Source organism: Topomyia yanbarensis, chromosome 3 (genome assembly GCF_030247195.1).
Source record: "Topomyia yanbarensis strain Yona2022 chromosome 3, ASM3024719v1, whole genome shotgun sequence".
In the NCBI taxonomy this organism is placed as follows: domain Eukaryota; kingdom Metazoa; phylum Arthropoda; class Insecta; order Diptera; family Culicidae; genus Topomyia; species Topomyia yanbarensis.
This window is the reverse complement of record NC_080672.1, coordinates 47,476,583-47,501,715: the sequence shown is the minus strand read 5'-3', so window position 1 is coordinate 47,501,715 and position 25,133 is coordinate 47,476,583. Positions and strand designations below refer to the sequence as shown.

Sequence of the window (25,133 nt, the reverse complement as noted above, 5' to 3'; positions counted from 1 at the left end):
TAAATCAACGAGTATTTAAACTGGTATTGTCACGAGTCACAATTTCACTGACAGCACAAAACCTGACGAAACGCTAACGGCACCCGTACACTGGGGTACAAATGTACCCCACGCCAACTTCGACACCTACTTCCTACTCTTATTAGATTTGAATTATGGTTAGGGTCCCAGGTCGGTAAATGCCGAATTCTCGTCTTCACGCGGCTCCAGAAGCGTGGGGTACATTTGTACCCCAGTGCAACGTTCTAGGGTTAAACTCGATGGCTGGTATATACAAGAAACCGAAAATATAAAGGTTCCACCTCTGAAAAATAATTGACTCCGGAAAGATCCCAGATCCTGAATCCAGCATATTTATGATCCTTAAAAAAATAACAGATCAACGATATGTGCGGCAGATCCCAGCTGGACACGAATATGAACACTTGATGGTCCACCTCGGACTCCTAAGCAATCTTTCGACCGGGACCTGGCACCATGACATTCTGAAGACGCCAAGTAAAGTTCAGCTGGAAATGAGCCGGAATTCTGGCAGGTTCTTGTTACTGGACCCGGAATACGAGTTAGAACCAGCCAGCATTCTGGCTCATTTTCCGAAATTAAACTGGACGCGCTTCATCAACTCGATATGAATGAGACATCGGATAGTGAAGACGAGACATCGGATATCGTAGAGTTTATAAGTGATAATGATGAATGGATATTCAATGTGGTAAACAGTCCCAAGTCGTTCGCCACGGTTTTGGGAAGTTCCGGAGGATTTTCCTAATGTTACTGGTTATGGTTTCTTATCGTTTTTATCTTTCGTGTTTGTGTGTTTGTTTGAGGAATCACTATTGTTGTTTTGAGCCGAATAGAAATAGCAATGACTTCTCAGTCGATTTTTAGTATGGGTTTGGCCTATTGTGAAATATACGGTACAGTTATTTGTGTTTTCAAGATCCTATACTGCCTATTAGGACATAGAAGTCCTGTATGGATTTTTGTCGAAGGTGAGTTGTCTGTTGGTATGTATTTTTTATGCGTTTTTCGTTTATATTATTACTAATTAACCGATTTCGCCAATTTTCTCTATTGTTTCAGAGAGCAGGTAAGGGCGCTATAACCCTAGCTCATTAGCCAGGGCAGGGCTAAATACCTCTGTCCCATCCCAGAAACCTAGGACCAAAGGAGTGACATTAACCCTCTTAGCAAAGTCACTCCCAACGATTTATCAAACCCCCATCAAATTGAAACGGTTGTGTACGGTTGTCCACGTTTTTTCTTTATTCAAGGTTCAAAATAATCCGTTGATTAAATTATTCATTGAATGAATAATTTGATTGCCATATAATTTTGAATCATCTTTATTTTGTACGCTGCACAGTTGGCCTGGCCGCTTTAATGCTTGTGTCATATTCAATATGTGCCACAAACATTAATAATAACAAGAAAAATTGTGGACAAACGTCTGCAATTTTCCAGAATCCCTACATGTATTGGCTGTGTATGTGTAGACTAGGCTAGACAAGATTAAGCTGGACGCGCTTCATCAAAAATCAGCTCGATTTCCTTCGTGGAGAATCCGATAGCCAAATTTACAACCAGAGAGACATTATATTCAAAGATGCCTTGCGAACGTTTTTGGAAATCCGTAGCTCTGTGACAGAAACCTCAGCATAATTTCCCATTTGTATCGGCGTTCATGAGTTGGCAAGATATTGATGAATGTCATTCGAGTAGAAATGGTAAAGAAGGGGGCACAAGAGCCTGGTGGGAAACCCATGTAGCCGCTCCAAGAAGTTGCCGTATCGCTATGAGAAAGGGTTATGTGTTTTTCTGCCATTAAATTGTGCGAATAAATGCTTAAAATTAACGGTGAATTTTATCCGTGACATTAATTGTTGCAGAAGCCATTTGCTTTTTCGATCGTATGCTAGTTTAACTTGAGTTAAAAGCAACGCAAAAGAACCGTTCATACCCTTTTCTTTGCAAAAAAAAACTAATTTAGTTTTGATAATAAGCCGTTTGCCTAGGAATAGTAGGATAGCAGTTGTATAAATTTAATTAGCAGTTGTATAAATTTAATTATCGACTCTTTACTGAATCTGGCAGATTCTTTAAAAAAATGAGCTTGGCTGTCTACCACAAGATCAGTATTTTTGCATGACAGTAGTGAATTGTAATTAATTGATACATGAGAATCAATTGTATAGTTCCTCGGCGGCACGTCTTGCTCAGTTTTCTGCTTAAGAACGAAGTACGGACACACCGTTCTTGAAAATTCTAAAACTCACGAATTCCTCGTTTGATCGAAAAAATCCAATCATCGTTTCGGTTGCATGACGATTTTCGCCTAAGGTTTTGCTCCAATTTTAATGAAAAAATCGCACGCGCCTGTTCCTCGAGTACGGGGTCAGCACCAAGGTCAACAACTTCATCCAGGTCCACAGCTTTAGTTGTTCTCCAAGATATATGAACTCTTCGACAACCTCGTACGTACTACATCCATTTCTACTTCGAGATCATCACCGTGCGGACGACCTGGTTCTCGATCTACTACCATATTCTTTATTTTGCCAAAGTTTATAACCAGTCCGATTTTATCAACCTCTCTGTTCAGAGACAAAAAGCCTCTTCCACTGCTCTGCGATCGACTCCAATGTGTCGGAAATCCATGTACAAGCATTATCTAGCACCACAGTTCATTTCGTGCACTGCGTTAAAATCCACAGACAGAAGATAAGTTCGCAAGTTGTATTCTTAAAATTCAGGGTTTGCCTGCTAAGGAGCAACTACAAACCATCCGGCAGTCGCGCCGTTGTATTTTGTGCAAACACTTTCAGATAATCTAGCGAAATCTTCCTTCAGCATCAGCGACTGCTGATTCGAGTGCTATATTATTGGCACTAACAAAAATATAATTTTGTATTTGACTAAACCTTCCAGAGTATCAAACACCTGATTCTGACTCTAATTTGAATGGATAACCTAATATAAATATCTCGACATCTGCTTTTAATATGCTCAAAGTTTTTGGACTCGCATTCAGAACCGCACTAGAAAATATACTTCAAAGAGACTATTTTAATTGATGGAGAAAAAATTATATCTTACAAATTTGTAGATTTTCTGGCTCCACATTAGAAGATGAATATTTATTTCGTGAGTGTACTGTCCTGTAATTCTATTTCAAACCTTTCCGATTAGAATAATCTGTTGAGTTCATCGATGATCGGTCTTACCAGCATTAAGAAAGTCAATAAAGATCAGCTATATTCAACGAGACAAAGTTCGACCGATGCTACCAGCGGCATGCGTCCTCTAGTAACTATAATCCCTTGTGATCCGACACATCTGTTTCAAAACTGACCTTGATTCCGATACACCAATATGCCACTTAAACTATCTATCTACAAGCGACTAAAATGCGTCACTGTTCTGTTGAGCATATGCTGCTGTTGTTAATCTATAGCAAATTTTGGCACCATCATGAGAACCCGCCAAAAACACCCATCAATTGAAATACTCCCTCCCATCCTAGAAGCAAATATTTATCTCTGATGCATTAAAACATACCTATTCCAAGCACAGTACCGCGTCCATGTTTTAACTAATTCCTTCCGCTGTACTTCAAAGCAGCATCTAATCCGTAATGTTTAATATTGGCATTGAGACTTTTAGTCGGTGGTGTAGCGAATATTAATACATATAAATGCATGGATGTGAAAATATACACAATTATTTGGCCTCGTCTGTTCCATTTAAACTAATGCGTCAGATACATCTCTTTCGATCTGGTATTACCGCGGTTAACAGACGACATGGGGAGATAAATATATATGTTCTAAATTAAACGTCCTACATATTTGCTTTTCTTTTGTAATTCTTTTCTCAGATACACGTATCGATATTAGAACAAACGTTTTGGGTTTGATTCATTGCTTAATTATAATCAACATACCAATTGGAATGGAAATTTAGGGATCTCTGGCGTCAACCAGCAGCCTGCGGCGGAGTTCAAATGTCAAATTAGAATCCCTTCGCAGCCCATTCTGGGATCAACGTCCTACATATTTTCTTTTCTTCTGCGAACACCCCAATTCTAATGGGAGTCTAGGATCGCTGATATCAACCAGCAACCTGCTGCGGAGTTCCCTTCCAAACACATTCTATTGGCACATTCGTTATTCGTTAGCAAATCGAAAGAAACGTAAAAAATGTGTACTACTCATGTTATAGGTTAATTGCAATGGAACATATAACTGCACACTAAATCGATAGAGAATGATGCTTATGTTGTAAATTTTCGTTTTAAAATTAATTGTTGCATGCAACTTTTAAAAATTTTCTGCGACAAAAAGAATATTTACATTCCTCACATAATAGAAGTCGAGAGCAACAAATGCTCGTGAGCCAATTAAAGATAACAACACTTGAAAACGTGTGAGCACTCAATTATACATGTGGAATTGATAACTAAAACAATCCATGTAATATAGTCACTCTAATAAACAAAAATAAACACGAGTTGTACAATTGCAATACAATTTGGTTCGTTCGTGATTGTGTATCCTCGCAAGGCCCTAAAATATTAGAACATCACTCCCAAAACACAGCATTCTCTTAATTTACAATAATGTTAGTATATTTCAAGTAAATAAATATTAAAACATAAACTTTATTGTACACGAACACATCCGATGTGAGCTTAAATACTTGTCATGAAACTATTTTGTAAAACCAATCGCATTCAAAAGAACAGCTAAACACGGCTCTGAATAAAATGCATAGCTTAAGAAAAATTGGGAGCATATTAATCCCATGTTGGCACTGGTTGGTCGAGATATATCTCATCGTTCACATAATCACACAATCACAATCACAATCGCAGTCTCCACAGTCTCCGCACGAGTCTCCTCCAGCATCACCACCACCACCACCGCCAGAACAATCGCAGCAGTCACACTCGCAACACCCGTCGTCAGCGGGAACCACTGGTTCTATCAGGACATCAGGAGATGGCACCTACAATGTAAAGCAGTCTAGATTAAACACAGCCCTCGGTGTGAAGCACTATGATTTCATACTGGTTCGGTTGTAATCACCGATCCCGGCGATTCAGTCACAATCATCGGAGATTCACTGGGAAGGAGCAGAATCGGCGGAATCAAGTACGTATCGTAGTAGTAGGAAGTATGAACGGCCTTCACGTGTTCTGTGAGGTCATCTTGCGACTCGAAGTAGCTTTCACACAGCGGACATTTGAAGTTAAGATCCATCGTTGGGACAAGTTGAATCACTAATCAAGCCAATTGTTGGAAGAGTTACTAATCACTTTCTGGACGGGTGCACCTTATCGGAAGCAATTAAGCAGCTGAAGATATCACCAACGAGTAACGCATTTCTGCCTCACTATACCGTCACTAGCTCACTGTGAATGAAATTTAGTCCACTATGTAGTACTGGTCGCCTTCGGCTGGGTTGGCACCGAACCACTGGCTTCGATGTCCAGAGAACGAGTTGTAGACGACATACACACATCACACAAACCGTAATAAAACTATTACAAACCCGTTTTTGTTTACGTTTTTGTATGACGGAATTTTTTGCATTGCTGCTTCACCCCAAAACGTGGGGATATCTGTGCTAAACGACTCTAAACATTGTAGTTCTCTCGAAGTACAAATATTATCGAGAGCTAACCAAGTTGGGCCCCGCTCAAGAGGTCTATTTAGCTCTCCCTCGCCGGTTTTGAGTATATTTCTACGACTAGTTTATAGGGATGGGGTCCTGGTCGAATGGTACTAGAAACTAGGCTCAGGTCCCAAAAAGAAACAATCGTATATTCGATGAGAATCAAGTTCCGCTTCGAAATGAAGTACATTTGCTATGATTTACTTTCGCCTGTGCGGGGAAACATGACACAATACATGGAAGCTTCGCAATGCGACTTACAGACAGGCACTCAAGTGAGTGCGCAAGCATGGCACCGGTCGTACAACCTGATTTCGTCACTGGCAAGCAAAACGATGATGTTAATAATCTTAACGCCATCCGTAGGGCGTGCAATTTATTAACAGACGTGCAAATATCAGCGAAGCCGGGCACACGGGGTTTCGGCTAGATTTGCATACCGTAAAATTAAACCAATTAGTAATGCAGTGTTGTTGGAAAATGCAATTTACAAGAAGAGGAAAATTATGTCCGCCTAACAAGACGCTGAATGTGTTTCCTTCTTACATTTGAACTTTAGAGCGGAATTGAGGCGCGATCGGCCTACATTCGAGAGTATCGAACGACACGCATAGTTAACTGGCGTATGCAATCACGTGGCGTCACATGGGATAGTCGATTGCCTACACTGAACTGAAAGATTGAAATAAGCAAAGGTCAACCACTTGTCGGCACGGTCGAACTATGTTTATGTTGATTAGCATTCTAGGTTTTGAAGCAACATAAGTCAATGCGAACCATTCAAATGACGGATTTGAATGTTAATTTAATTTGCGCGATAACAAATATCAATACTTTTTTGATGAAATGACGCTGACGGAATTATGGAATGCACAAAGGAAAGAAGAATATAGCCCGTGTAATAGAAATTTTCTTGCGGGACATCACGCTTGACTAGGGGTTTGCTCAGGAACACAAATTGTGTCTCCGTTTTTAGAGCTAGCGCCAATCCAGCGCTAGCTTAGTCCTGTCACTAACTTAATGTCAGATTCTAATGAAACGAATTCGAAACGCAAGTTCTATAACTAATATAGTTATAGGTTTTGTGCTCGTCATCCGCAAAAATAGTTTGAAAACAATTTTCTCCTTAATCTAGAAAAAATAGGTTTTACCAAAATGGTTCTCCACTAAAGAGAAATTAAGCATAGAACACTGGTACTGTTTTAGCCTGGAGTGACTCCTCGATTGTTTTTGTATTTTTAGTGAGCTTCAGTTGGTTGGTTTATTCGATTTGCATATAATCTAAATCATCTGATTGCCTGGCTAAATATAAGATACAATTAACGAAATTCCTGCTAATTTCGTGGAAATAGAATGAAGCAATCCTGTGGCGTTCTTTGCTATTGCAGCTGAAACAAAATATGTTGATGTAACGGAGTTCATTTCCATGTACAGGTAGCAGAAAAAAAATTTAACGAACACATTACACAGTGGTCCAGGGAGCGAAATTGTTCACGCTTTTATCTTTGAATCTAGAGATTTGATGTCCTAGAAACATTTATTGTGCGTAACAAACTGCTTCTTTTGACTGAAACGATTTTAGAGCGGTTCTGGTAAAATTGTAGTTATAAAAATTATTGCAATTTTCTAGAATTTCTAACTTGTTTGGTTCTAAAGTTATACGTATCCATATTGCATACGTTCAAGCAATTCTTCATTCAGTCCAGTGATTTTACAAACTTGCTGTTTTGATTTTATAACTCTTTGTATAGTTTTTCCTGACTGGCAAACAATTTGATTGGATTTTCCACGCGTTAAGTTGGCCTCTCCATCTCCAATCCTTTAAAATCAGTTCATTCGTTTTAATGTAGGCATGGAGAGGTGACAATCCACGGTTTAACTGCTCAGGATCTTAACTATTTTCAGCGTCTTAACTTCATCCCACTCTTGCCACACAAAAAGCAGTTAGGTCACTTATAACCTTAGTATCCATCATGCTTAGTACTAATATGGAATTTATGGTTATTTTCCTACCATTTCGATTAAATTCAGCTAGGTTCAAGTTTTTAATCTTTTTAATTGAAGAGGAACCAGAGCGTTTGAAAATATGTGTGAGGAATTGTAGTCAACTAATTCACCATCCTCATCTTGATCAATGAAGTTTTGCTTATACCGGCATGGTTGTTGCTGCCATCGAAGATCCACTTATAGCTTACCTCGTATTCATCACATAACCAACCGGCGATAGCTCTCTGTTGGCTCTCAATCAAACGAACGTTTGTGTGATCTGGTAAAGTTTGAAGCGGAACTTCAGCTATCGACAATGTTATCGTTATACCTGTAATTCACATTTCAAATAATATTAACTGTTCTAATAACCATAAGTCAAATACAAAGCACCTACAAGATACGCAAGTTTTTTTTCCTCCAAACCCCTTTAAAAGACTCGACATACGAATGTCTTTGTACTGGCTTTTAAAAAATCCGTTTTTACAAATGAATTGGCACCCAGTTGGTGAATATTCATCTATGTTAATGGAGATCTGTTCACCATTAGCTTTTACTGGAAAGTCCAAAAGTTTTTTGATAATCTTCCCTGCGTCTCTATGGCCCGAATTTGTAGCACTTGTTACCGCTGCTAACATTAATTCCGCATAATAAATTTTCACGCTAATATTGTGGACTTTTCGAAGATTTAGCCGCGTACTTGAGGCTTCGAAGGGTTTCAGTGGTCGTCTTCCTGTTTTACATTTCGGTTCTAACAGCACCATTGTTTTATTGTTTCCCACCCAACTGTCTTAGCGGATATAAAGGCGGTAGATTGTCCATTTTTTCCACGTGACACATTTTAAATCGGGATTCATCCTAAGTGCAGCTAACAGTGGTACTGTCATTGGTAAATTGCAGCACCACCACGACTTACAATTCCTTGTCTTAAAATACAGCAGCTACCAGCGAGATGGGAGTGAATGGTTGCTATAAGAGAAATGATCATACATGATAAAATTCACTTAACAGATCTTCCATACATAACCTTCCTGTCAGCACTTCTGAATTGTACGACACTAACAGCACATATTTTGAGGGCTTATTTCTCAGCTTTGTGGAATCGAACTTTGCTTAAAATGTCAGCATTCTCTTCTTTATATTGAATACCATCATCCGAATACCATCATCTTTTTGTTCACTCTAGATAATCCCAGGCATTGTTGAGTTTTTGCACATTATCATGCCTTAATAAACCTAAAATGTAAGTTTTGTGTAATCTTTTGCAGATTTCTTTCCCTCCGATTACTTGTCCGCTTCTCCAGAGAAAAAACAACGATAACTAAAATGAAACAGTGAGGAAAAAGATGAGTATTATGAAAAAATAAATATATTTTGGCCACTCAGTATGGTTCAACGGATATGAAACAGGAACATGCTTAGTCATTTTTTGTAATAAAACCACTTGTTTGAATATAAAATATTTTTAAATATATTAAAGTTTAGTGAGCCGAAGCATGGTTCCATTTCAACATCTCCGATTGATCCCTAACTGGGATTGCTATCGGCTCACGCACTTTTGCGCGCTATGCATTCACTGACTCAATCGAAATGTGTCTCGACCAAACTAGCACACCGCGCCCATTCCCCTTACTGTTCAAAAGGGCAGTTTTAAAGTTTTCGATGATGTGTGCAACATATTAATAGGGCAGTGCTCTTCGGCATTATTCGCCCCAGTATCACAGACTAACAGACATAACACTATAAGGGAATAGCTAACTCCACCTTTTATTCACGGTCCCAAGCACTCATTTGCTGGTGGGTTACCACTCAGGCTTGGGAACAATTTTTTACTAGTGATCTATCCCCCATATGCTTGTCATATGTCAGTGGCGCCATAATATCAAAAGCGGCCACAGTCCCAACTACAAATATATTTAAAATGACCGTTAAAGTAGGCGAAAAAATATTTTCGAGTGTTATGTCTGTTAGTCTGTGCCAGTATCGTTTGTAGCGATTCGTTTGCATGGTCCTGAAGTAGAGCAAGATGCCCCCAATGGGTGATATTAACTTTACGTCATGACGCACTACCACATTGTCACTCAAAGAGACGAGAGTGATGATGGTGTGACGATATCAATCGATTACTTCTACTTCCTTTTTTTCACATAATTTTTGGATTAAACTTATGTAAACTTATATACAATATCAAGCACGTAAACCCTATCCACAGCATAAAAAAAATCACCAGTGCATGCCATTGAGACGTTTGGAACTGGAAATGCAAAATTACTGGTACTAGTATTCCATGGGAAGAATACGCGCTCTACTCTTCTCTTAGACAACGGCTATGTTTGGGACTACATCATAAGATTCTGTAACACTGTACACTAGAGATGATGCATTTTAGGTATTACTGTCATCGTAGTTCACATTAGAAAGTATTAGGCATATTTGTCCCATATTCTACGAGATTCCCTATATACATGGGTCAATTGTGCTTATAACGGCAGTATAAGGTTGATCGTTTTTAAACCCGGCACCCGATTGAAACGATTAAGATAAGGAGAGTGGAAATGCTAACTTTCTGTTTGTTAACATTGTGTAGACAAACGGCGTGCTCTTCTCCCTACCAATTGAGAAGGCTCTACACTACACTTGGCCCCAATGGTACATATACTAGATACATTCGTGGATAGACTAAAATATCCCAATCAAACAACAAACCAGCAGACATCGATGTCCTACCAACGGAATTTCACAAAACTATATCGGTTATATTCAGTGGTTTTGTAAACGATTGTTTATGAGCATTATTGTTCTACACTTACTAAAAAAACAGTTTTTCTAGAAAGTGTATGCGATTCTTTCAAATTCCTAACTAAAAAATCATCGGTACTACCATTACTATTATCTACATTTTTTTTATTTAACAATTTCTTTAGTAATAATTTATTTCCTTAATAGTTTTTCAGGTCGTGAAAAATAATAAATAAAAAAAAGCTGAACGTAACAACGGTTAACAGCATTTAACCGCCGTCCACTGTGTTCAGTTACTGGATAAAGCAATCCTACTTAGATTCTTCAGATGACCAAACATGCAGACTTCTAATGCAATGGTGGTTACGCGTTATTGAGGCGTTATTAAGTTCAAGCATTTTTAAACCTTTTTCACCAATGGCTTCCACTCATACCAAGGACATGTTGTTTGCCCTTCTTCATTTATAGGAAAATAGAACCGAGAAAAAGCGATCACCATTGTTAAGCCTATATTTTTTTAGTTCCAATCATCATTTGCGTTTTGATCGCAACATTAATCACAATGAGAATTGTATATTATAGATGGATTTATTTTGAAAATGTTTTTCCTTTAATTGATTTCTTTAACGTTATTAGATCCTAGGCGTTAAAATTCGACAAATAAAATTTAAAAGTAAATTTCGCAATAGAAAGCGGGATGAGATCGAAGAAACGAAAAGATTTATGTTACACACATAGTGCATGAATTTCTGATGTAAACATGTAAACAATATAACACACATACACTGATGGAACACAGCAGCACATTTCAGCGCATGATGGAAATAATAAAAGAATCTAAACGAAATACACAAATCGAAATTTAATTGCATAACCAGCACAAGTTCCCGCGGTGTTTCACTGTTGCTATCAGAACTTGTGGCTGTTATACACTATATAGACGATGTGGGCGTGCCTAACGTAATGTTCGAATTAAATTAGTGTAATTTTTTTCACTAACATCTAGCGTGTGCAAGTGCAGTTTTCTGTTCATATGGTGACTGATGACAATTTATGATAGGTGTACTTTTAAAACGAATTTTTACTTGTTTTTTTGCCGTTTAAAATGCCTGTTTGTTTTTGATTATCACTGCGAAATTTCGTAACGGCCACGATCAATGTGGGAAGGAATTCAGAGCATCAGACTCCCCAGAAGGACGCTTTGCGTTGATATCCATATGTTTTTGTTTGTTTGTTTGTTTGTATTTGATGGTTCCCTGAATTTGATCAAACTCGTTTAGCCGTAGCCGTACAAATTTCTGCCGTTCCCGAAAAAAGCTAATCAATAATTTATTCGTCCGCAAATGTGTGCGACAGATCTCACTTACTAGTTTAATTCTCAAGCTAGTCGAGTTCGAGTGTGTATGAATGTTAAACAACAGAATCTTTTCGTATCCTAAAAATGTAAAAAAATGTATGAGTTATAAAAAACGAATGATGATTAGTGTGGTAGGTTCGTTTCGTTAGAAAAGTTCGTTCGCAGGATGAGACGAAAGTAGTAGTGCTCAGATATTAGGAAAAAACGACAAAAGCTTTAGCACCAGAATGACGTTTGACTAAACTGAAATGTAGTAAAATAAAATTTAGAACAAAGCGTGAAGAAAAAATAAGCGAACCAAATGAATTTATGAAAGGCAATGAGAAAAAAAGACGTTGCAAAAAGCAAAGCGTATTTACCACATATAGTTCTCGGTTTGCGGAGCCCGCATAACGCCTACACCACCGCCAAGCCGTCGGTAGTTCATGCAACCGCACAGGCGCCACTGGTTCGTCTCTGGATCGTACACTTCGATGGTTTTCAGATAGGCTGTACCGTCGAAGCCGCCCACGGCATAGAGTTGCCCGTTTACCACCGCCAGGCCGACCTAAGGGAAGAAAGTGATGGACAGTCAAGTATAATTCTGGTTTACGGCTATTCAACAAGTAGCATAGATTTTAACTAATTGATGAATTCATAATCTGCCCATAACAGCATAAGAGTCCCATATGGAAAAACAGCAAGCCGAGAAAAACGCTGTTCAAGATTTACAGTTGCATTGAGCCTTATAGGAGCCTTATGAATGGGACAACCAAATTTTGGTATTTTTTTAGATATTTTCTAAACAAACCTGGTAATCTTATTTGTGCATTGTGATACTGAATACAATCCAATAGATAACTCAATTTCGAAAAAAATCCACATGGGACTCTTATGCTTCTATGGGCAGTGATGGTATGCGATATAACACATGACGGATGTCGGACATCCCTCCCTATGTTGACATTCTCTGCTGAAGTAACTAATTATGTTCTGTACTATACTACTACTACCATTTTAGATTGACGAGGTACTTCAATCATAGTAAAAAGTAAACTTTTTGAATTCCACTTATTGTTTGATTAAAAAACGTTAAATATTATTATTGTTACTATGATGGTAATACCATTTAATCGCATGCATTTTTCAAAAATTCAACTTTTATGAGTTTATTCATTTTATATTGAATGCAATAAGGTATTTGGAAATTATTAATGGTAAGGCGAATGACCCATCGAGGTTAAAGCCCCAATAAACAATACAATACAATACAATTATTAACGGCAATTGTACACAAAATTTGGTTACAAGCCATTCTCCACTTCGCAAAGTTAGATTTGTGCTATGCACGAAAGACATTGCTTAGGATCGGCCATAATTGGCGGGCGTGGACCGGACCTTCTGCATATTTTTACATTTACATTTACATTGACTGACTTTTACGAAGACGTGACATACGATGTTTCTCATTAATTACAGTTTCGTGGTTCTGATGATAGGAGTTATGGTGATAGTGCGCGATGATCAAAGTGGTTAAGTGGTGGTTGCGAGGTAGAATAATTGGGTTCCTGGCATCTTCTGCCGCGTAGTCGCAGTATCGTGCTCTGCTCTGCATTTTCATAATTGATTTTTGTTCAAGCAAAGGCGTTCACTGGTACAGCTCGCTGTTCTTTGGTATGGGACTTGACAGATATTTCGGGAACTTTTGTGCTCCGTAGAGAATGGCTATCTCTTCTGAGTATTTTTCAGATGGCGTAAGACAAAGTAAAAAGGTGTTGAGATATGTTGTTCATCGCTGTCTGGTTGTCGCATAAATGCTTGGATATTTCGTTTCTTCCCGTGACAGTTAACAAGGAATCGGTGAACTAGCGCTTGAAAAATTGGCTAAACAAATAATCATATTGGGAACTACGCAGTGCTTTAATAAACTGGAGCGAAGCTCAGAGGTAGTTGTTCTGACCTTAACCATCGGCTAGATTCTGCTTCCACAAAGAAATAAAAAAAGCAATAAAAGGCATGCGTGTTAAAGGCATAGACGTCAGCACTTTGAACTTTATATCCTTTAAAGTTGGAATTCCCACGAAGTACCGTTATACAACTCATAACCCTGGCACATGGCCACAAGGCATGCTGTTAAAAGAGTTTGAGGATAGCTGTACCCAACACATTTATTAGCCGTACCCAACACATTTATCACATTACATCGCTAATGCATCCCAGCCCATCAACTGCCGAGGACTTCGTAATGATTGGCAATGTCACTATACCAAGTTACACCGCCATTGTGAAGGAATGTCGATGCTGAGCGCATACTGGGACGCAACGTTGATTCAGGATGCCTCGAATCTTCCAGCACAGTCGACCAAGCGACCGTCAGCCGTTTACAAACTGTTCGTGGGATTGACGAAATGACCTTACAACGCGCTCAAAACGGTATCATGGCTTCGTTTTCTGCTGAACCTGACCCGTCCTCCAACAACATCGAGGTTTACTACCAGAATGTTGGTAGCTTAAATTCATCAACAGACAGCTATTTGCTCGCAACCATGGGCTGCTGTGACGACGCCATCGTCTTGACCGAGACGTGGCTCGACAATCGTACTCTGTCTCGCCATGTGTTTGGCTCAACATTCGATGTCTACCGCTGTGACCGCAACACCCTCCACCACCATAAGATATCAGATGGAGTGTGCTTATCGCCGTTTGCCATGGTATAAAAGCCCGAATGATCAACGATGAACGGTAGGTCTGAGCAAGTCTGACTTTCAGTGAAACTTGCCAATCGCAAACTGTTCCTGTGTGTCGTGTATTTTCCACCTGATAGAATCCGTGATTACAGCCCGCTCGATGTACATCTTCCTCCATTTCTTTCACCGTCTCGATCGCCGCCCCGTCTGATGATATTGTTATAATAGACATCGTGTGGTATCGAAAAATCTACGCTTTTCAACAATGCGTATTCTGGACAGCTACAACAGCGCGATTCTTCAACAAATCAACAATATCATCAACGAGAATGGACTCTGCTTTGTCAGTGCCCGGGATTACGCTCCGTACTGCTGCACTGATCCGATTCCTGTAGTACAGCACGTGCGTCATCGAGCCATAACTAATTAAGTTATAGGTGTTGTGCTCTTCACGCGCAAAGATGGTTTCAATCAATTTTCTCCCTGATGGAGAAAAAATAGTTTTAATCAAAATTTGTTCGTCATCATTTTCGACTCCTTCGTCAGATAGAACCTTTTGTTCCCATTTATCCACTAGACGTAACAACTCTTAAAATCCTATTTCTTCGATTTGACCCAATCAAATTAATTCCGATATTTCTGGGGGAAATTTAGATTATATCGTAAGAAATAAATTCTCTTTTGTTCATTACTCGGTCGTTCCAACATTTCCTACAAGTCTTTGTATAATAGTCCAGTAAAAACCGTCGGATTTCGTTATGTACTGGAAAATTAGTGTAAAGTGTTATAGTGACTTCGTAATAATAGAAAGAGAACGTTGCTACAGTAAAATGTGTAATTGAAATGTTCAATGGAAATAATAAGAGCATATAAGCAATAATTGTGCATTGCAAGAGGGGCGCATTTGACGGTTCACTTGGAAGCTATTATTTACTTGCGAAAGATACCCCGAAGAACGAGTGATAGCAAGAAAATTGCGGGTTTCGGAAAGAGAGTGAAGAAGAATACGGTCGACCGTGGCGTGGGTCTCCGTTTTTTATTGGATGCCGGTAGAGCAGGGGGGCACTCGAAGAAAAAGCTAACAAGCTGACCGAATACAGTCGAATATAGTAACGCTCATATTTGCGTAGCCAACGTGCCGCGAAGTTTGAAAAAATCCACCGATTGCGGATGATAGAGCTGGTGCTCCTCGTTTTTGTGTGTGTGTCGGTATTGTCGCATGGTTCGATGCAAGAAAGGTGCGGTAGATGGCAGTAGTACTCGGCTCCCTCGAGTGAGACCGACGAGGATCGTGGAAAGGAACCTAGAACCGTGTCATAGCAGCCTTTACAATAAATGCCGCAACGAACGTAGCGGTTGACGTCGGTGCTCAAAGTGGACCAATTAGTGCACGAATTCGAGAACGAGGGGGACACGAGAATTGCGGAATCGAACAGTATTTTTTCCGCAATACTAACGCTACCAGCCTAGCCAAAATCTGTCTGAAAAGCAATAATGAGGTCTCGACAGCGGAAATGCCCACAGACACAACCCCAACCAAATCCTCTGACCTCAAAACAGTGGCGGGGAACAACGACAGATGCCTGACTGTAAGAGCGACAGTGCTACCAGCAACAGAAGCACGGATGTCCGAATCTCGTCGATCGACCCAGCTAAGCCTCCGCCCGTGGTGCTCCACCAACAGCAGGCATGGATCGAATATGAAGGAAGCGACTGGCTTGGTCCAGAGATGACCAACGAGGAAGTGGCAGGAATTAACAAGGGTGAGTCCATTTGCTCATCTCTATCCCTATGTGATCTGAACACATATTTTTATATTGGTGAGATTTCCTTAAATATTTGGGGAACCAAAAATAATTATTAACACTGACGCTCACCTGAAATCCCACATTAATGTTTCGCAAGTTCACAAATAATCATAGCATATGGGATTACTTGGTTTGTGATCCGTAAGAATATTTTAGGATGAATTTCGCCCATCTCAACGACGAATAGATCATCAGAGTTAATATAGGTTCCGTGACTCACAGAATCAAGGAACAAAAGTTAAGAGCCGCAGTGCGCAGATGACGGAACTCGTAAGTTTTCACGACAGCTCGGATCACGTGATGAGTCCAACTGTCAATATAGAATCCTGCCAGGCAACGAATTATGAATTACAGAAAGCTGTCGGACCTGCTCTTCAGGGCTCCGACAAGCAATATTTAAGTCAAATACGGTCGCGATTTGTACATTATAATAAGAGGTTGGCATGTCTTAACCCGCTCGATTTTTTTCAGTTACGCACAGATCGCTCGAACACTACCAGCAGATGAGAAAAATCCGACTCAAGATGACGGTGGCGGAGAGATCATAGCAGAATAAGCAGTCAACATACAACGCTTCTGGCATACAGTTTGTTACTATATGCGGGTCGATGGCAAGGTACGCTCGTATCGGAATTCTCCGGCAGCGCAACAACAGCCGTAATGACGGAGGCAATACGATAGGATCGTATTATACTCCACCACCACTGGACATTCCACAGAGAAGTCACAGGAGTGAAAACCGTATACGAGACGGAACGAGCAAGCAGGAACAGCGACCGGTACGATAAGAAACCGGAATGTAGAAAGAGTACCAAACGATAGACGCATAACGAAAGCAGTACACAACCGGCCATTCAAGTTTCGGGAGAGAAGGACACGACCTCCTTGAATACTGGACCGAATTGAAACATTCACCAGATCGGAAGGGATGAACGACGAAACCTTATTGGCATCTATCAAGCATCTGCTACAGGAAGATACCCTGGATTGTTCCGCTTAAGCCATGGCACAGCACAACTTATTTTCCTGGGAGACATTCAAACGGGAAGTACGAAAGAAGTTCTTACCTAGTGCATGTGCACAGATTCTACGCCTTGAAAGCTGCTTCCAATTTCGAGAACAGAACGAGGCATTTTACAAATATTGCCGGGACATAGCAGCACACTAGAAGTTTTTTATCGTAAAGAAGAACTTGAACGCAGACTATGCAGCGATCGTTACCACAGCCAGACAATATACCATACAGAAAATGATGAAGATCTGCGATAAAATGAAGATACTTCTAAACAGGCAACGAAGGATACCAATCCCGTACAGTGCACTTTCAGAGTCCAGCTTCACAGCACCGGCAATTCAGCATCAATCATGGATCAGCAGCGTGCATGCAGTAAAGCTGGAGGAAAACTCGGCTAATAGATTGGTCGAGGAGTAAACCTCGTCACATAATGAAGATGGAGCCTATGCACAAGACGAGGAAGACTTGCAGCTGAAAATTGATCAACTCGCAGAGCAGGTTAGTGCGCTGAAGATGCGGTTGACGATGAGGAACGCGAGACTAGCATTTACGTCATCACAACAGATAGAAAGGCCAAACGCGCCACAGTACACGCAACAACAACTCACGCAAGAGACACGACAGCAGCAGCCTCAACCCACCCAGAACCACTCTCGAGAGCTGCAGGCTCTGCGACCCAACAAGACGTGCTCAACCGAGTTCGGGAACACAGACAAGAACCGCTAGACCAGAGACGCACGGTGATGATTTGCTGGAGCGGTGATGATTTGTGGGACACATCACCGCGGGAAATCTACAATAGAGGGTAATGAATCTCCACAACTAATAGATAGTCCCTTCGACATCACCGAACTTGGGTTACTAAACACAATAATCATCAATCCCGGACACGTCAACCGCCCGCATGCAGTCGGATGACTGTGTTTTTCAAAGAAATGACAGCGCTTCAGGATAGCGGAGCGAACTGCTCGCTGATAGGTGGTAAGAATGTGAAGAGCGTCGAGCTGCTTTCCCTGCTCAAAGGAAATGTGGTAGGAAGTATCAGTACACCAGACGGCACGCAGCACAAGATTTCACACTTCGTTAGGGTTCCGATACTTTTCAACAACCGGAATGAGACCATTTCACTACTATTAGTTCCGACAATCTCGAATTGCCTGATTCTGAGCATGAACTTTGGAGCCAATAAACAAGTTCGCAGTCAAAGCAACATGCTGCACTATGGAAACGGAGTTGGAGTTGAAAATCCTGAGCAAAGAACAACACACGCAGCTTAACCGTCATTTGTCCGACGCGGTACCCGGGTACCTTTTCAGGTTTCAATTAATGAAATTCCAATGTTTTATCCATTGCTGGAAATTGAAACTTTCTGACACCTTGAACTTCACTTTTGGGGTAATAATATTGTTGATATAGTAAGGGAGGTAGTAAGAAGGGGCTCCTAATTTTTTACTACGTAACAGGCCGACGAGGGTACCCGGGTACCCACAAAGCTGAAATGCCAATAACAAAGACAACCGATTTTGATACTTTTGGGTATATTGGATTCAGGAACTCATTCACTTTTAGACTTATTAAAAATGAATCGGGTATCTTCATTCGGTCCCCGGGAATCCAAATTTCCGAAAGCAAGTTCCAGTGCTGGGATACAATTTGTGAATTTCAATGGAATACTGGCAATATGGGTGTCAAAATTCTTGGAATTGTATCAGTAGGCTGCATCTTATAGTTTGGGAACCATTTGGTGATTTGACCCCAGAACGAACATTCCGGAGCAGTGTTCCGTGAGTTGCCATTCCGGGGTCGAATTGCCATATGGTCCCGTAACGATAAATAACAGATTTCCGAGACAATTTGAAGAGTTTTGATACTCATATTGATAGGACATTATCAAAATAGTACTGGAACATTGCACCGGAAAATCTGGATTACCAAGAACCAGATTCATTTATCCGATTTACTTTCACAGAATCAAAAAGCGGACTAGTTCCTGAATCTAAAACATCTAAAAGTGCTATGCTATATTTTACCCTACGAAGAAGAAAAATTGGATAAACACCAAAATTTCTCACCAAGGCGAAATTTTTTGGTAAAACAGTCTTTGTGCAGGAAGGACACAAATCCTAACTTATTAGTCATGGGTACGTTTCGACTTCGTCTTCGGACGGGAGACATCACGTTTGACAAGTCGTTCGATTGAAACACAATGTGTGTTTTAGTTTTAGGGATTTAGCGTCAAGCCGGCGCTATTCTATTCCGACAAAAAGTTAGTGTCGGTTTCTGATGAGACGAAGTCGAAACGCACCCATGACTTATCTAAAAGAATCCAAATCGGCTACAGAAAGCCATAGTTATGAGTATTTCAATTTATGGGTACCTGGGCATCCTCGTCGACCTGTTAAAGATGTTTTTTTTGTTGGGCACATAACGATTAAAGATACGCTTGCGAAGTTTCCAACAGGGGAAGGCGGTTTGGGCAGGACGATGGTGTATGTACACCGAATAGACGTGGGAGATGCACCAACACGCAAGCAGCGACACTATCCAGTGTTGCCATATGTACTAGGAGAAGTAACCTGCAAAATCGACAAGATGCTCGCTCTAGATGTCATCTATTCTCTCCGTGGAACAACACACTGGTAGCGGTTAAGAAGAAAACTAGGCAATACCGGGTCTGCCTGGACGCTCGCCAGTTAAACTCGGTGACCGAAGGATATCCTATCCCACGAATCTCGGCGATCATCAACAATCTCGGCGGCTGTGAGTATATTTCGTCAGTCGATCTCAAGGTCGCATTTTGGCAGTTATCGCTGCTGGAGGCATCCAGGCCATTGACAGCAGTAATGGTTCATTCCCGTGGACACTTCCAGTTCAAAGACAGCAAGTCAAGCTCTTGCGCGACTGATGGCGCACTTGTTCGCAGACATGGAGCCATATGTGTTTCATGGTATACCTGGACATCATAATCTGTTGCAAAACGTTCGACGAACACATCAGACTCTTGGAAGAAGTATCGATGCGGTTAAGGAGAGGAAACTTGATGATATCGCGAGTAATCCAAATTCTGTCTTCGATAAATCAGATACCTGGGCCACATTTTGAGCGAGAGCGGATGAAAAGTCGACGAAGAAAAGATCGAGAGCATCGTAAAAGTCCCAGCAAACCAGAAGGAGGTACAACGGTTTCTCGGCAAGTGGAATGGGTGCCGACTTTTAATAGTAGATTTTCTACGCACCAAAAACGGAAATGACGAAAACAAGGAGCAAGCTTCAATGGACTACACAGGCGGATGAAGCGTTTCTCATTCGCGATTACTTGTGATGCCATCGATGCATATGTTGCGATTGGAGCCGTATGGACGAAGGAGGCTGAGGGAGAAGAACAGCTTCTTCTTCGAAACGGAAATGGTATAGTGAAGGAGTAAAAGTTAGTTTTTTGTGATCACGTAGAACTCAGCTATCTGCGATCGATGAAGAATCCGACAGCTCTCATTAGCCATTGGTTGCTACGTCTAAACGCATTCGCCTTCGAGATAAAAAATCGGAAGGAAAGCATCAACGTAGTGCCGGACGCGCTCTCACGGGTAGTGGTATCGGTGATATTCTGCAGTATGAAATCCAAGGATTCCTGGTACACGAAGCTAAAGTATAAAGTGCAAAACGAAGGCGACAGCGTCACGGACAACGAGGTGCATAAAAAACTGTCTAAACAAGGATGAAGACGGGAATGCCATTCACTTGTGGAAAAAGGTGGTACCATGCGAAAAATGCCGCTAGCTGGTACACAGATTCCATAACTCACCCACATCAGCACACCTGGGTTTCTATAGAACATTGCAGAAACTTCAAGTCCATTTATATATAATGCCACAGAACTTGAAGCCAGTTAAAATGCCCTGGGAACTAATGGACTTCATAGGTCCGTTCAGATGCTCGAAGCAAGGAAACAGTCATACTAGTAATCGTAGATTGAACCACGAAATACGTAGCCGACACATCCACTAAAAAGCGCAGACGCTGCAAAGATGGTCAATTTTTGGCCCAGATTTTCTTGAAATTTTCGCGTCCCAGTATAGCAGTAGCATTTGAACAGGGAGATTCGGCGTGACGTAGCACCTTCGGACTGTCGTGAATCGCAAACATGATCCCAAGTTCATTTCAGCTATAGTCAGACGTCCTGGGCGTCAACCTGTACACTCTAGAAGACGTAGCCACTTGAAAGAGAGGCAGGTATCACGCAAAACGCACGTCGAAAACCAGAAGTCTTCAGCAGGCACGCCGATGGTGAATCGGGAGACCTTGAGCCGGTGCACAGGGGTGCAGGTCGACGAAGGCGGACTCTTCCGGGCTCTTCAAACATAGACCTCCGTCAGTGGCGCAAGCGCGCGAGCTTTTTTCGGAATGAGTGAAACCATGCAGCGGGTTGATCAGAAGAAACCAGTACAACAATTAAACACAACGGACCGTGGCGAAGCCGAACCACCAATGGTCATAAACCGCTCATAGCGCGGATTTCGATAAGAACGTAGCTAAGCACCAAACCCTCATTACCACCTGCCAACTCCAGCTGCTTACACAACGTTCCAACGTTTACCGTTTTCGATACGGGAGAAATCGAAACACGAGAGTTCACGACACGCAAGCCTTCGCGGGCCAGCCGTTGTCAGAGCGAGAGAAACTCACACAGGTCACGAATCCAGACGCTAACGGAACGAGATGGATAAGTAAGTAAGCTATGAGCAAAACCAGATACAAGTGCAGAACAAACACGTGAAACAGAAGATTGGTGAATTGGTATCGACAGTCTGTTAGATCCAGTACAGTCGCAATCAGTAAATCGGAACCACTAGACAGTTGTAGTGTGGGTCGATATGAAATCAACCAAAAGAAACGCAATTCTGGGCGTGGTATAACCCTTGCACTGGACTCATCGATTTGGAGACTATTTGCCTCTTTTCCGACTCAGTTGTCAGTCTTTACAAACCAAATAAGCTACCACAATATAAGTCCTTTGTTTCAGTATTAGTCCTAAGTTTTAATTCTAACCTATTTAGACTGTTCTTATTTTAAGACAATGATCTCTTATATTAACGACGAAGGATCTCTTAGATTGATAATGTGTATAGGGAATCCCATAGCACATATGACAGTTATGCTTATAGCGGCAGTATGGCAGTCAAATCGGCTGTCATGCTAATTATATGAATCCGAAAAGGTTAAATCATTGTCTGCACCCACCCACCAACCCATCGCACTCTACTTACCCCACTTCGCCTAGACGTCATAGCCACAATCGGGCTCCATGAATTCGTGTGCGGGTTGTAGCGCTCCGCGGACGACAGTTCCATGCAGTCATCTCGGCCACCGACGGCATAGATGAAGTTGTTAAACACCGCACAGCCTAGATGCTTCCGCCTGGTCGACATCGGACTAACAGCGCACCACTTGTTCTGTCGGGGATCGTAGCGTTCCACCGTGTTCAACGGACACTGACCATCGGAGCCACCAATGGCGTATAGGTAGCCTCCCAGCACAGCAACGGCCACGCCTAGACGGCGTGTAGTCATGGGGGCTACCTTCGACCACTTGTTCTCCTTCGGATCGTACCGTTCGACATGATTCAGACACTGCACTCCATCCTGACCACCAACGGCATACAGAAATCCATCGAGAACTGCCACACCAACACTGGTCCGGCAGCTAGTTGTTGGCGCAACATCACAGCTCCACTGATTAGTCTGCGGATCGTACCTTTCAATGCTGTTCAGATAACTTTGCCCGTCATGTCCTCCGACAGCGTACAGAAGATCGTTCAGCACAGCAACACCGACACCACAGCGCCGCTTACTCATAGGGGCAACCATTTTCCAATCGGCCGTCTCCGGATCGAACCGTTCGACTGAAGCGATGGCATCTCCTGAACACCAACCACCAACGGCAAACAGTACCTCCCCTCGTCTGGTTGGCTTCCTAGGGCGCGTCCGTGGTCCCTGCATCAAAGGCCTCTCTTGTGGAAGCAACAAGTAATTTTTCGCTTCATCTACCAGATCACGACAGGCTTCGTCGGAACGTACCAAAAGGTCCGATCCTACAGTTCCAACTAAAAATTTAGGACTCAACAGAGGCATTCTAACATGCTGCAGAACTTGCGCCAAATGTTGTCGACGCTCGGCCACGTTGTATTTTAACCATGCCATCACAGCATTGAACACTTGCTCTTCCGATCGAACGTTGAGCTCGTCACTGCATATAATGTCTACTAATTGACCAACCGGAAGTAACAAAAACTCCTCACTTTCCATCACCTCTTGAAAGTTGTGCTGAGTAAATTTATCCGCGATTCGAAGCAATTCACGACACGAGTGCGTATCGGCAAATGCCCGTATACCTAAACAGTTCGTTGGATCCAGTTGACGTTTCAAAAACTCGCAGCAGATATCCTGAATTTCCGCCAATTGCAGAAGACATGCCGCTGGAAGTAATGTTTGGACGTTGGATTCCTCTACCACGATATGGGAGGTGTAGCAAAAGTCGATCAACAATTCCATCGCATTCTCGTCAATGTCCCGGATAGTCACTTCGGTTTGACGGGATTCTTCCAGCTCTCCTGTAAACATGGCCCGAAAGTACGGACTGCATGCCGACAGGATTACCCGATGAGCAAAGATTTTCCGTCCGCTGACATTGATTACCACATCGCACAGCTCTCGATGTCGACGGAGGACGTTCAGTTCGGTTAGCGTGACACGCGGATGCTTCTCCGACGTGTGGGACAGTCTGCGGATGATTGCAATTGATAAGCAAAAATATACAAAAGAACGCACTTTGCGTTACTCACCTTGCCGGAGATGGAGGACGGTCAGAAATTAATACGTCGCCCATCCTGTTGGCCGCTAGACGCAGCGGGGCAGAGGCCCAACCCCACACGGTATCTATCTGTAAACGCACAGAGAAGAAAAAAACACGAAGGTGAAAAAACTAACAAATCTAAACACATGCATACATTTTATCTGCGATCAACCGAGCACAGTCCACCAAAACAAACAGCTAACACGATTGTGTGCAAAGGAAAGTGCAAAATTGACGAGCGAAACGAGGGCAACTGAACACCCGTAACTATAAAAAAATGCTGCTCTGTGGATACGCAAAAAATAATTGCCAACACTACGCAACACAACAAAAATAAAACAATCGGGACGCAGTGCATTCCACCATCCCCCCAACACTTCAATAAAATTACAATTACAATCAATACGACAAACTGACCTTTGCAAATTTTACTGCGAACCTGGGCCGTACAAAAGAGCGAGGAAGCCTTTTTTGTCCGGCCTACGGCGCTCTTCTTCGGCGACAAACTCCCTTTAAATTGTGCTATATATCCTACTTCCTGCTTTAAGTTGTTCCCAGATCCAGTTCGACTAGTAAAAATTTTATCGATAGCTTCGGGTGGAAGAAAACGGGATTTTATGCTCTGTGGATGGCAGTGATGATAGGGCGAAAAAACTATGGATTCCGCAGTCAATTAAAACATTGACGCTCGCAACTTTCTGCCGTCGCGAAACGTAACCATTTTGCTAGCCGCAGCTGAAGCACACTCACGGGTATTCAAGTTTCACAGGAATTTTCACTTTCGACGAGATTTTGATCGTAAAAATGCAATTTTCACGACAAAATCTACGGAATGCAAATCGAGTTATTTTTACAAGATGACTGCGTTTTGACCAATCAGTGGGCGCTGTTTGGAATGCTGATTACTGACAGCAGTAACTTTTGACAGCTGTCGAAACAGAGGCGAACTGCGAAATTTAACAACTCAACAAAGTGTGTAACCCGAGCTGAAAACTAGGGATGCAATGTGATTTTTAAAAAAATTCGTAGGCTACAAAA

The 25,133-nt window shown here is 41.7% G+C and overlaps 2 protein-coding genes across 3 annotated transcripts; both read right to left on the bottom strand.

The window, feature by feature from the left end:
* Positions 1-4,538: 4,538 nt before the first annotated feature.
* Positions 4,539-5,747, bottom strand: LOC131691190 (uncharacterized). The gene is made up of 2 exons (XM_058977412.1): positions 5,070-5,747; positions 4,539-5,007 (listed from the first exon to the last, which is right to left on the bottom strand). The coding sequence occupies exons 1-2, from the start codon at positions 5,259-5,261 to the stop codon at positions 4,840-4,842; spliced, it is 360 nt and encodes a 119-aa protein (XP_058833395.1). The 5' UTR covers positions 5,262-5,747; the 3' UTR covers positions 4,539-4,839.
* Positions 5,748-11,121: 5,374 nt separating this feature from the next.
* On the bottom strand, positions 11,122-24,989 carry LOC131691189 (kelch-like protein diablo). 2 transcript variants are annotated; one of them, XM_058977410.1, is made up of 5 exons: positions 24,513-24,989; positions 24,085-24,182; positions 22,511-24,023; positions 12,118-12,305; positions 11,122-11,836 (listed from the first exon to the last, which is right to left on the bottom strand). In XM_058977410.1, exons 2-5 carry the CDS (start codon positions 24,126-24,128, stop codon positions 11,812-11,814), a joined length of 1,770 nt encoding a protein of 589 aa, XP_058833393.1. In that variant the 5' UTR covers positions 24,129-24,182; positions 24,513-24,989; the 3' UTR covers positions 11,122-11,811. The 2 variants fall into 2 exon arrangements, with proteins under 2 accessions (XP_058833393.1, XP_058833394.1); XM_058977411.1 differs by having other exon boundaries at positions 24,846-24,989.
* Positions 24,990-25,133: the final 144 nt, after the last annotated feature.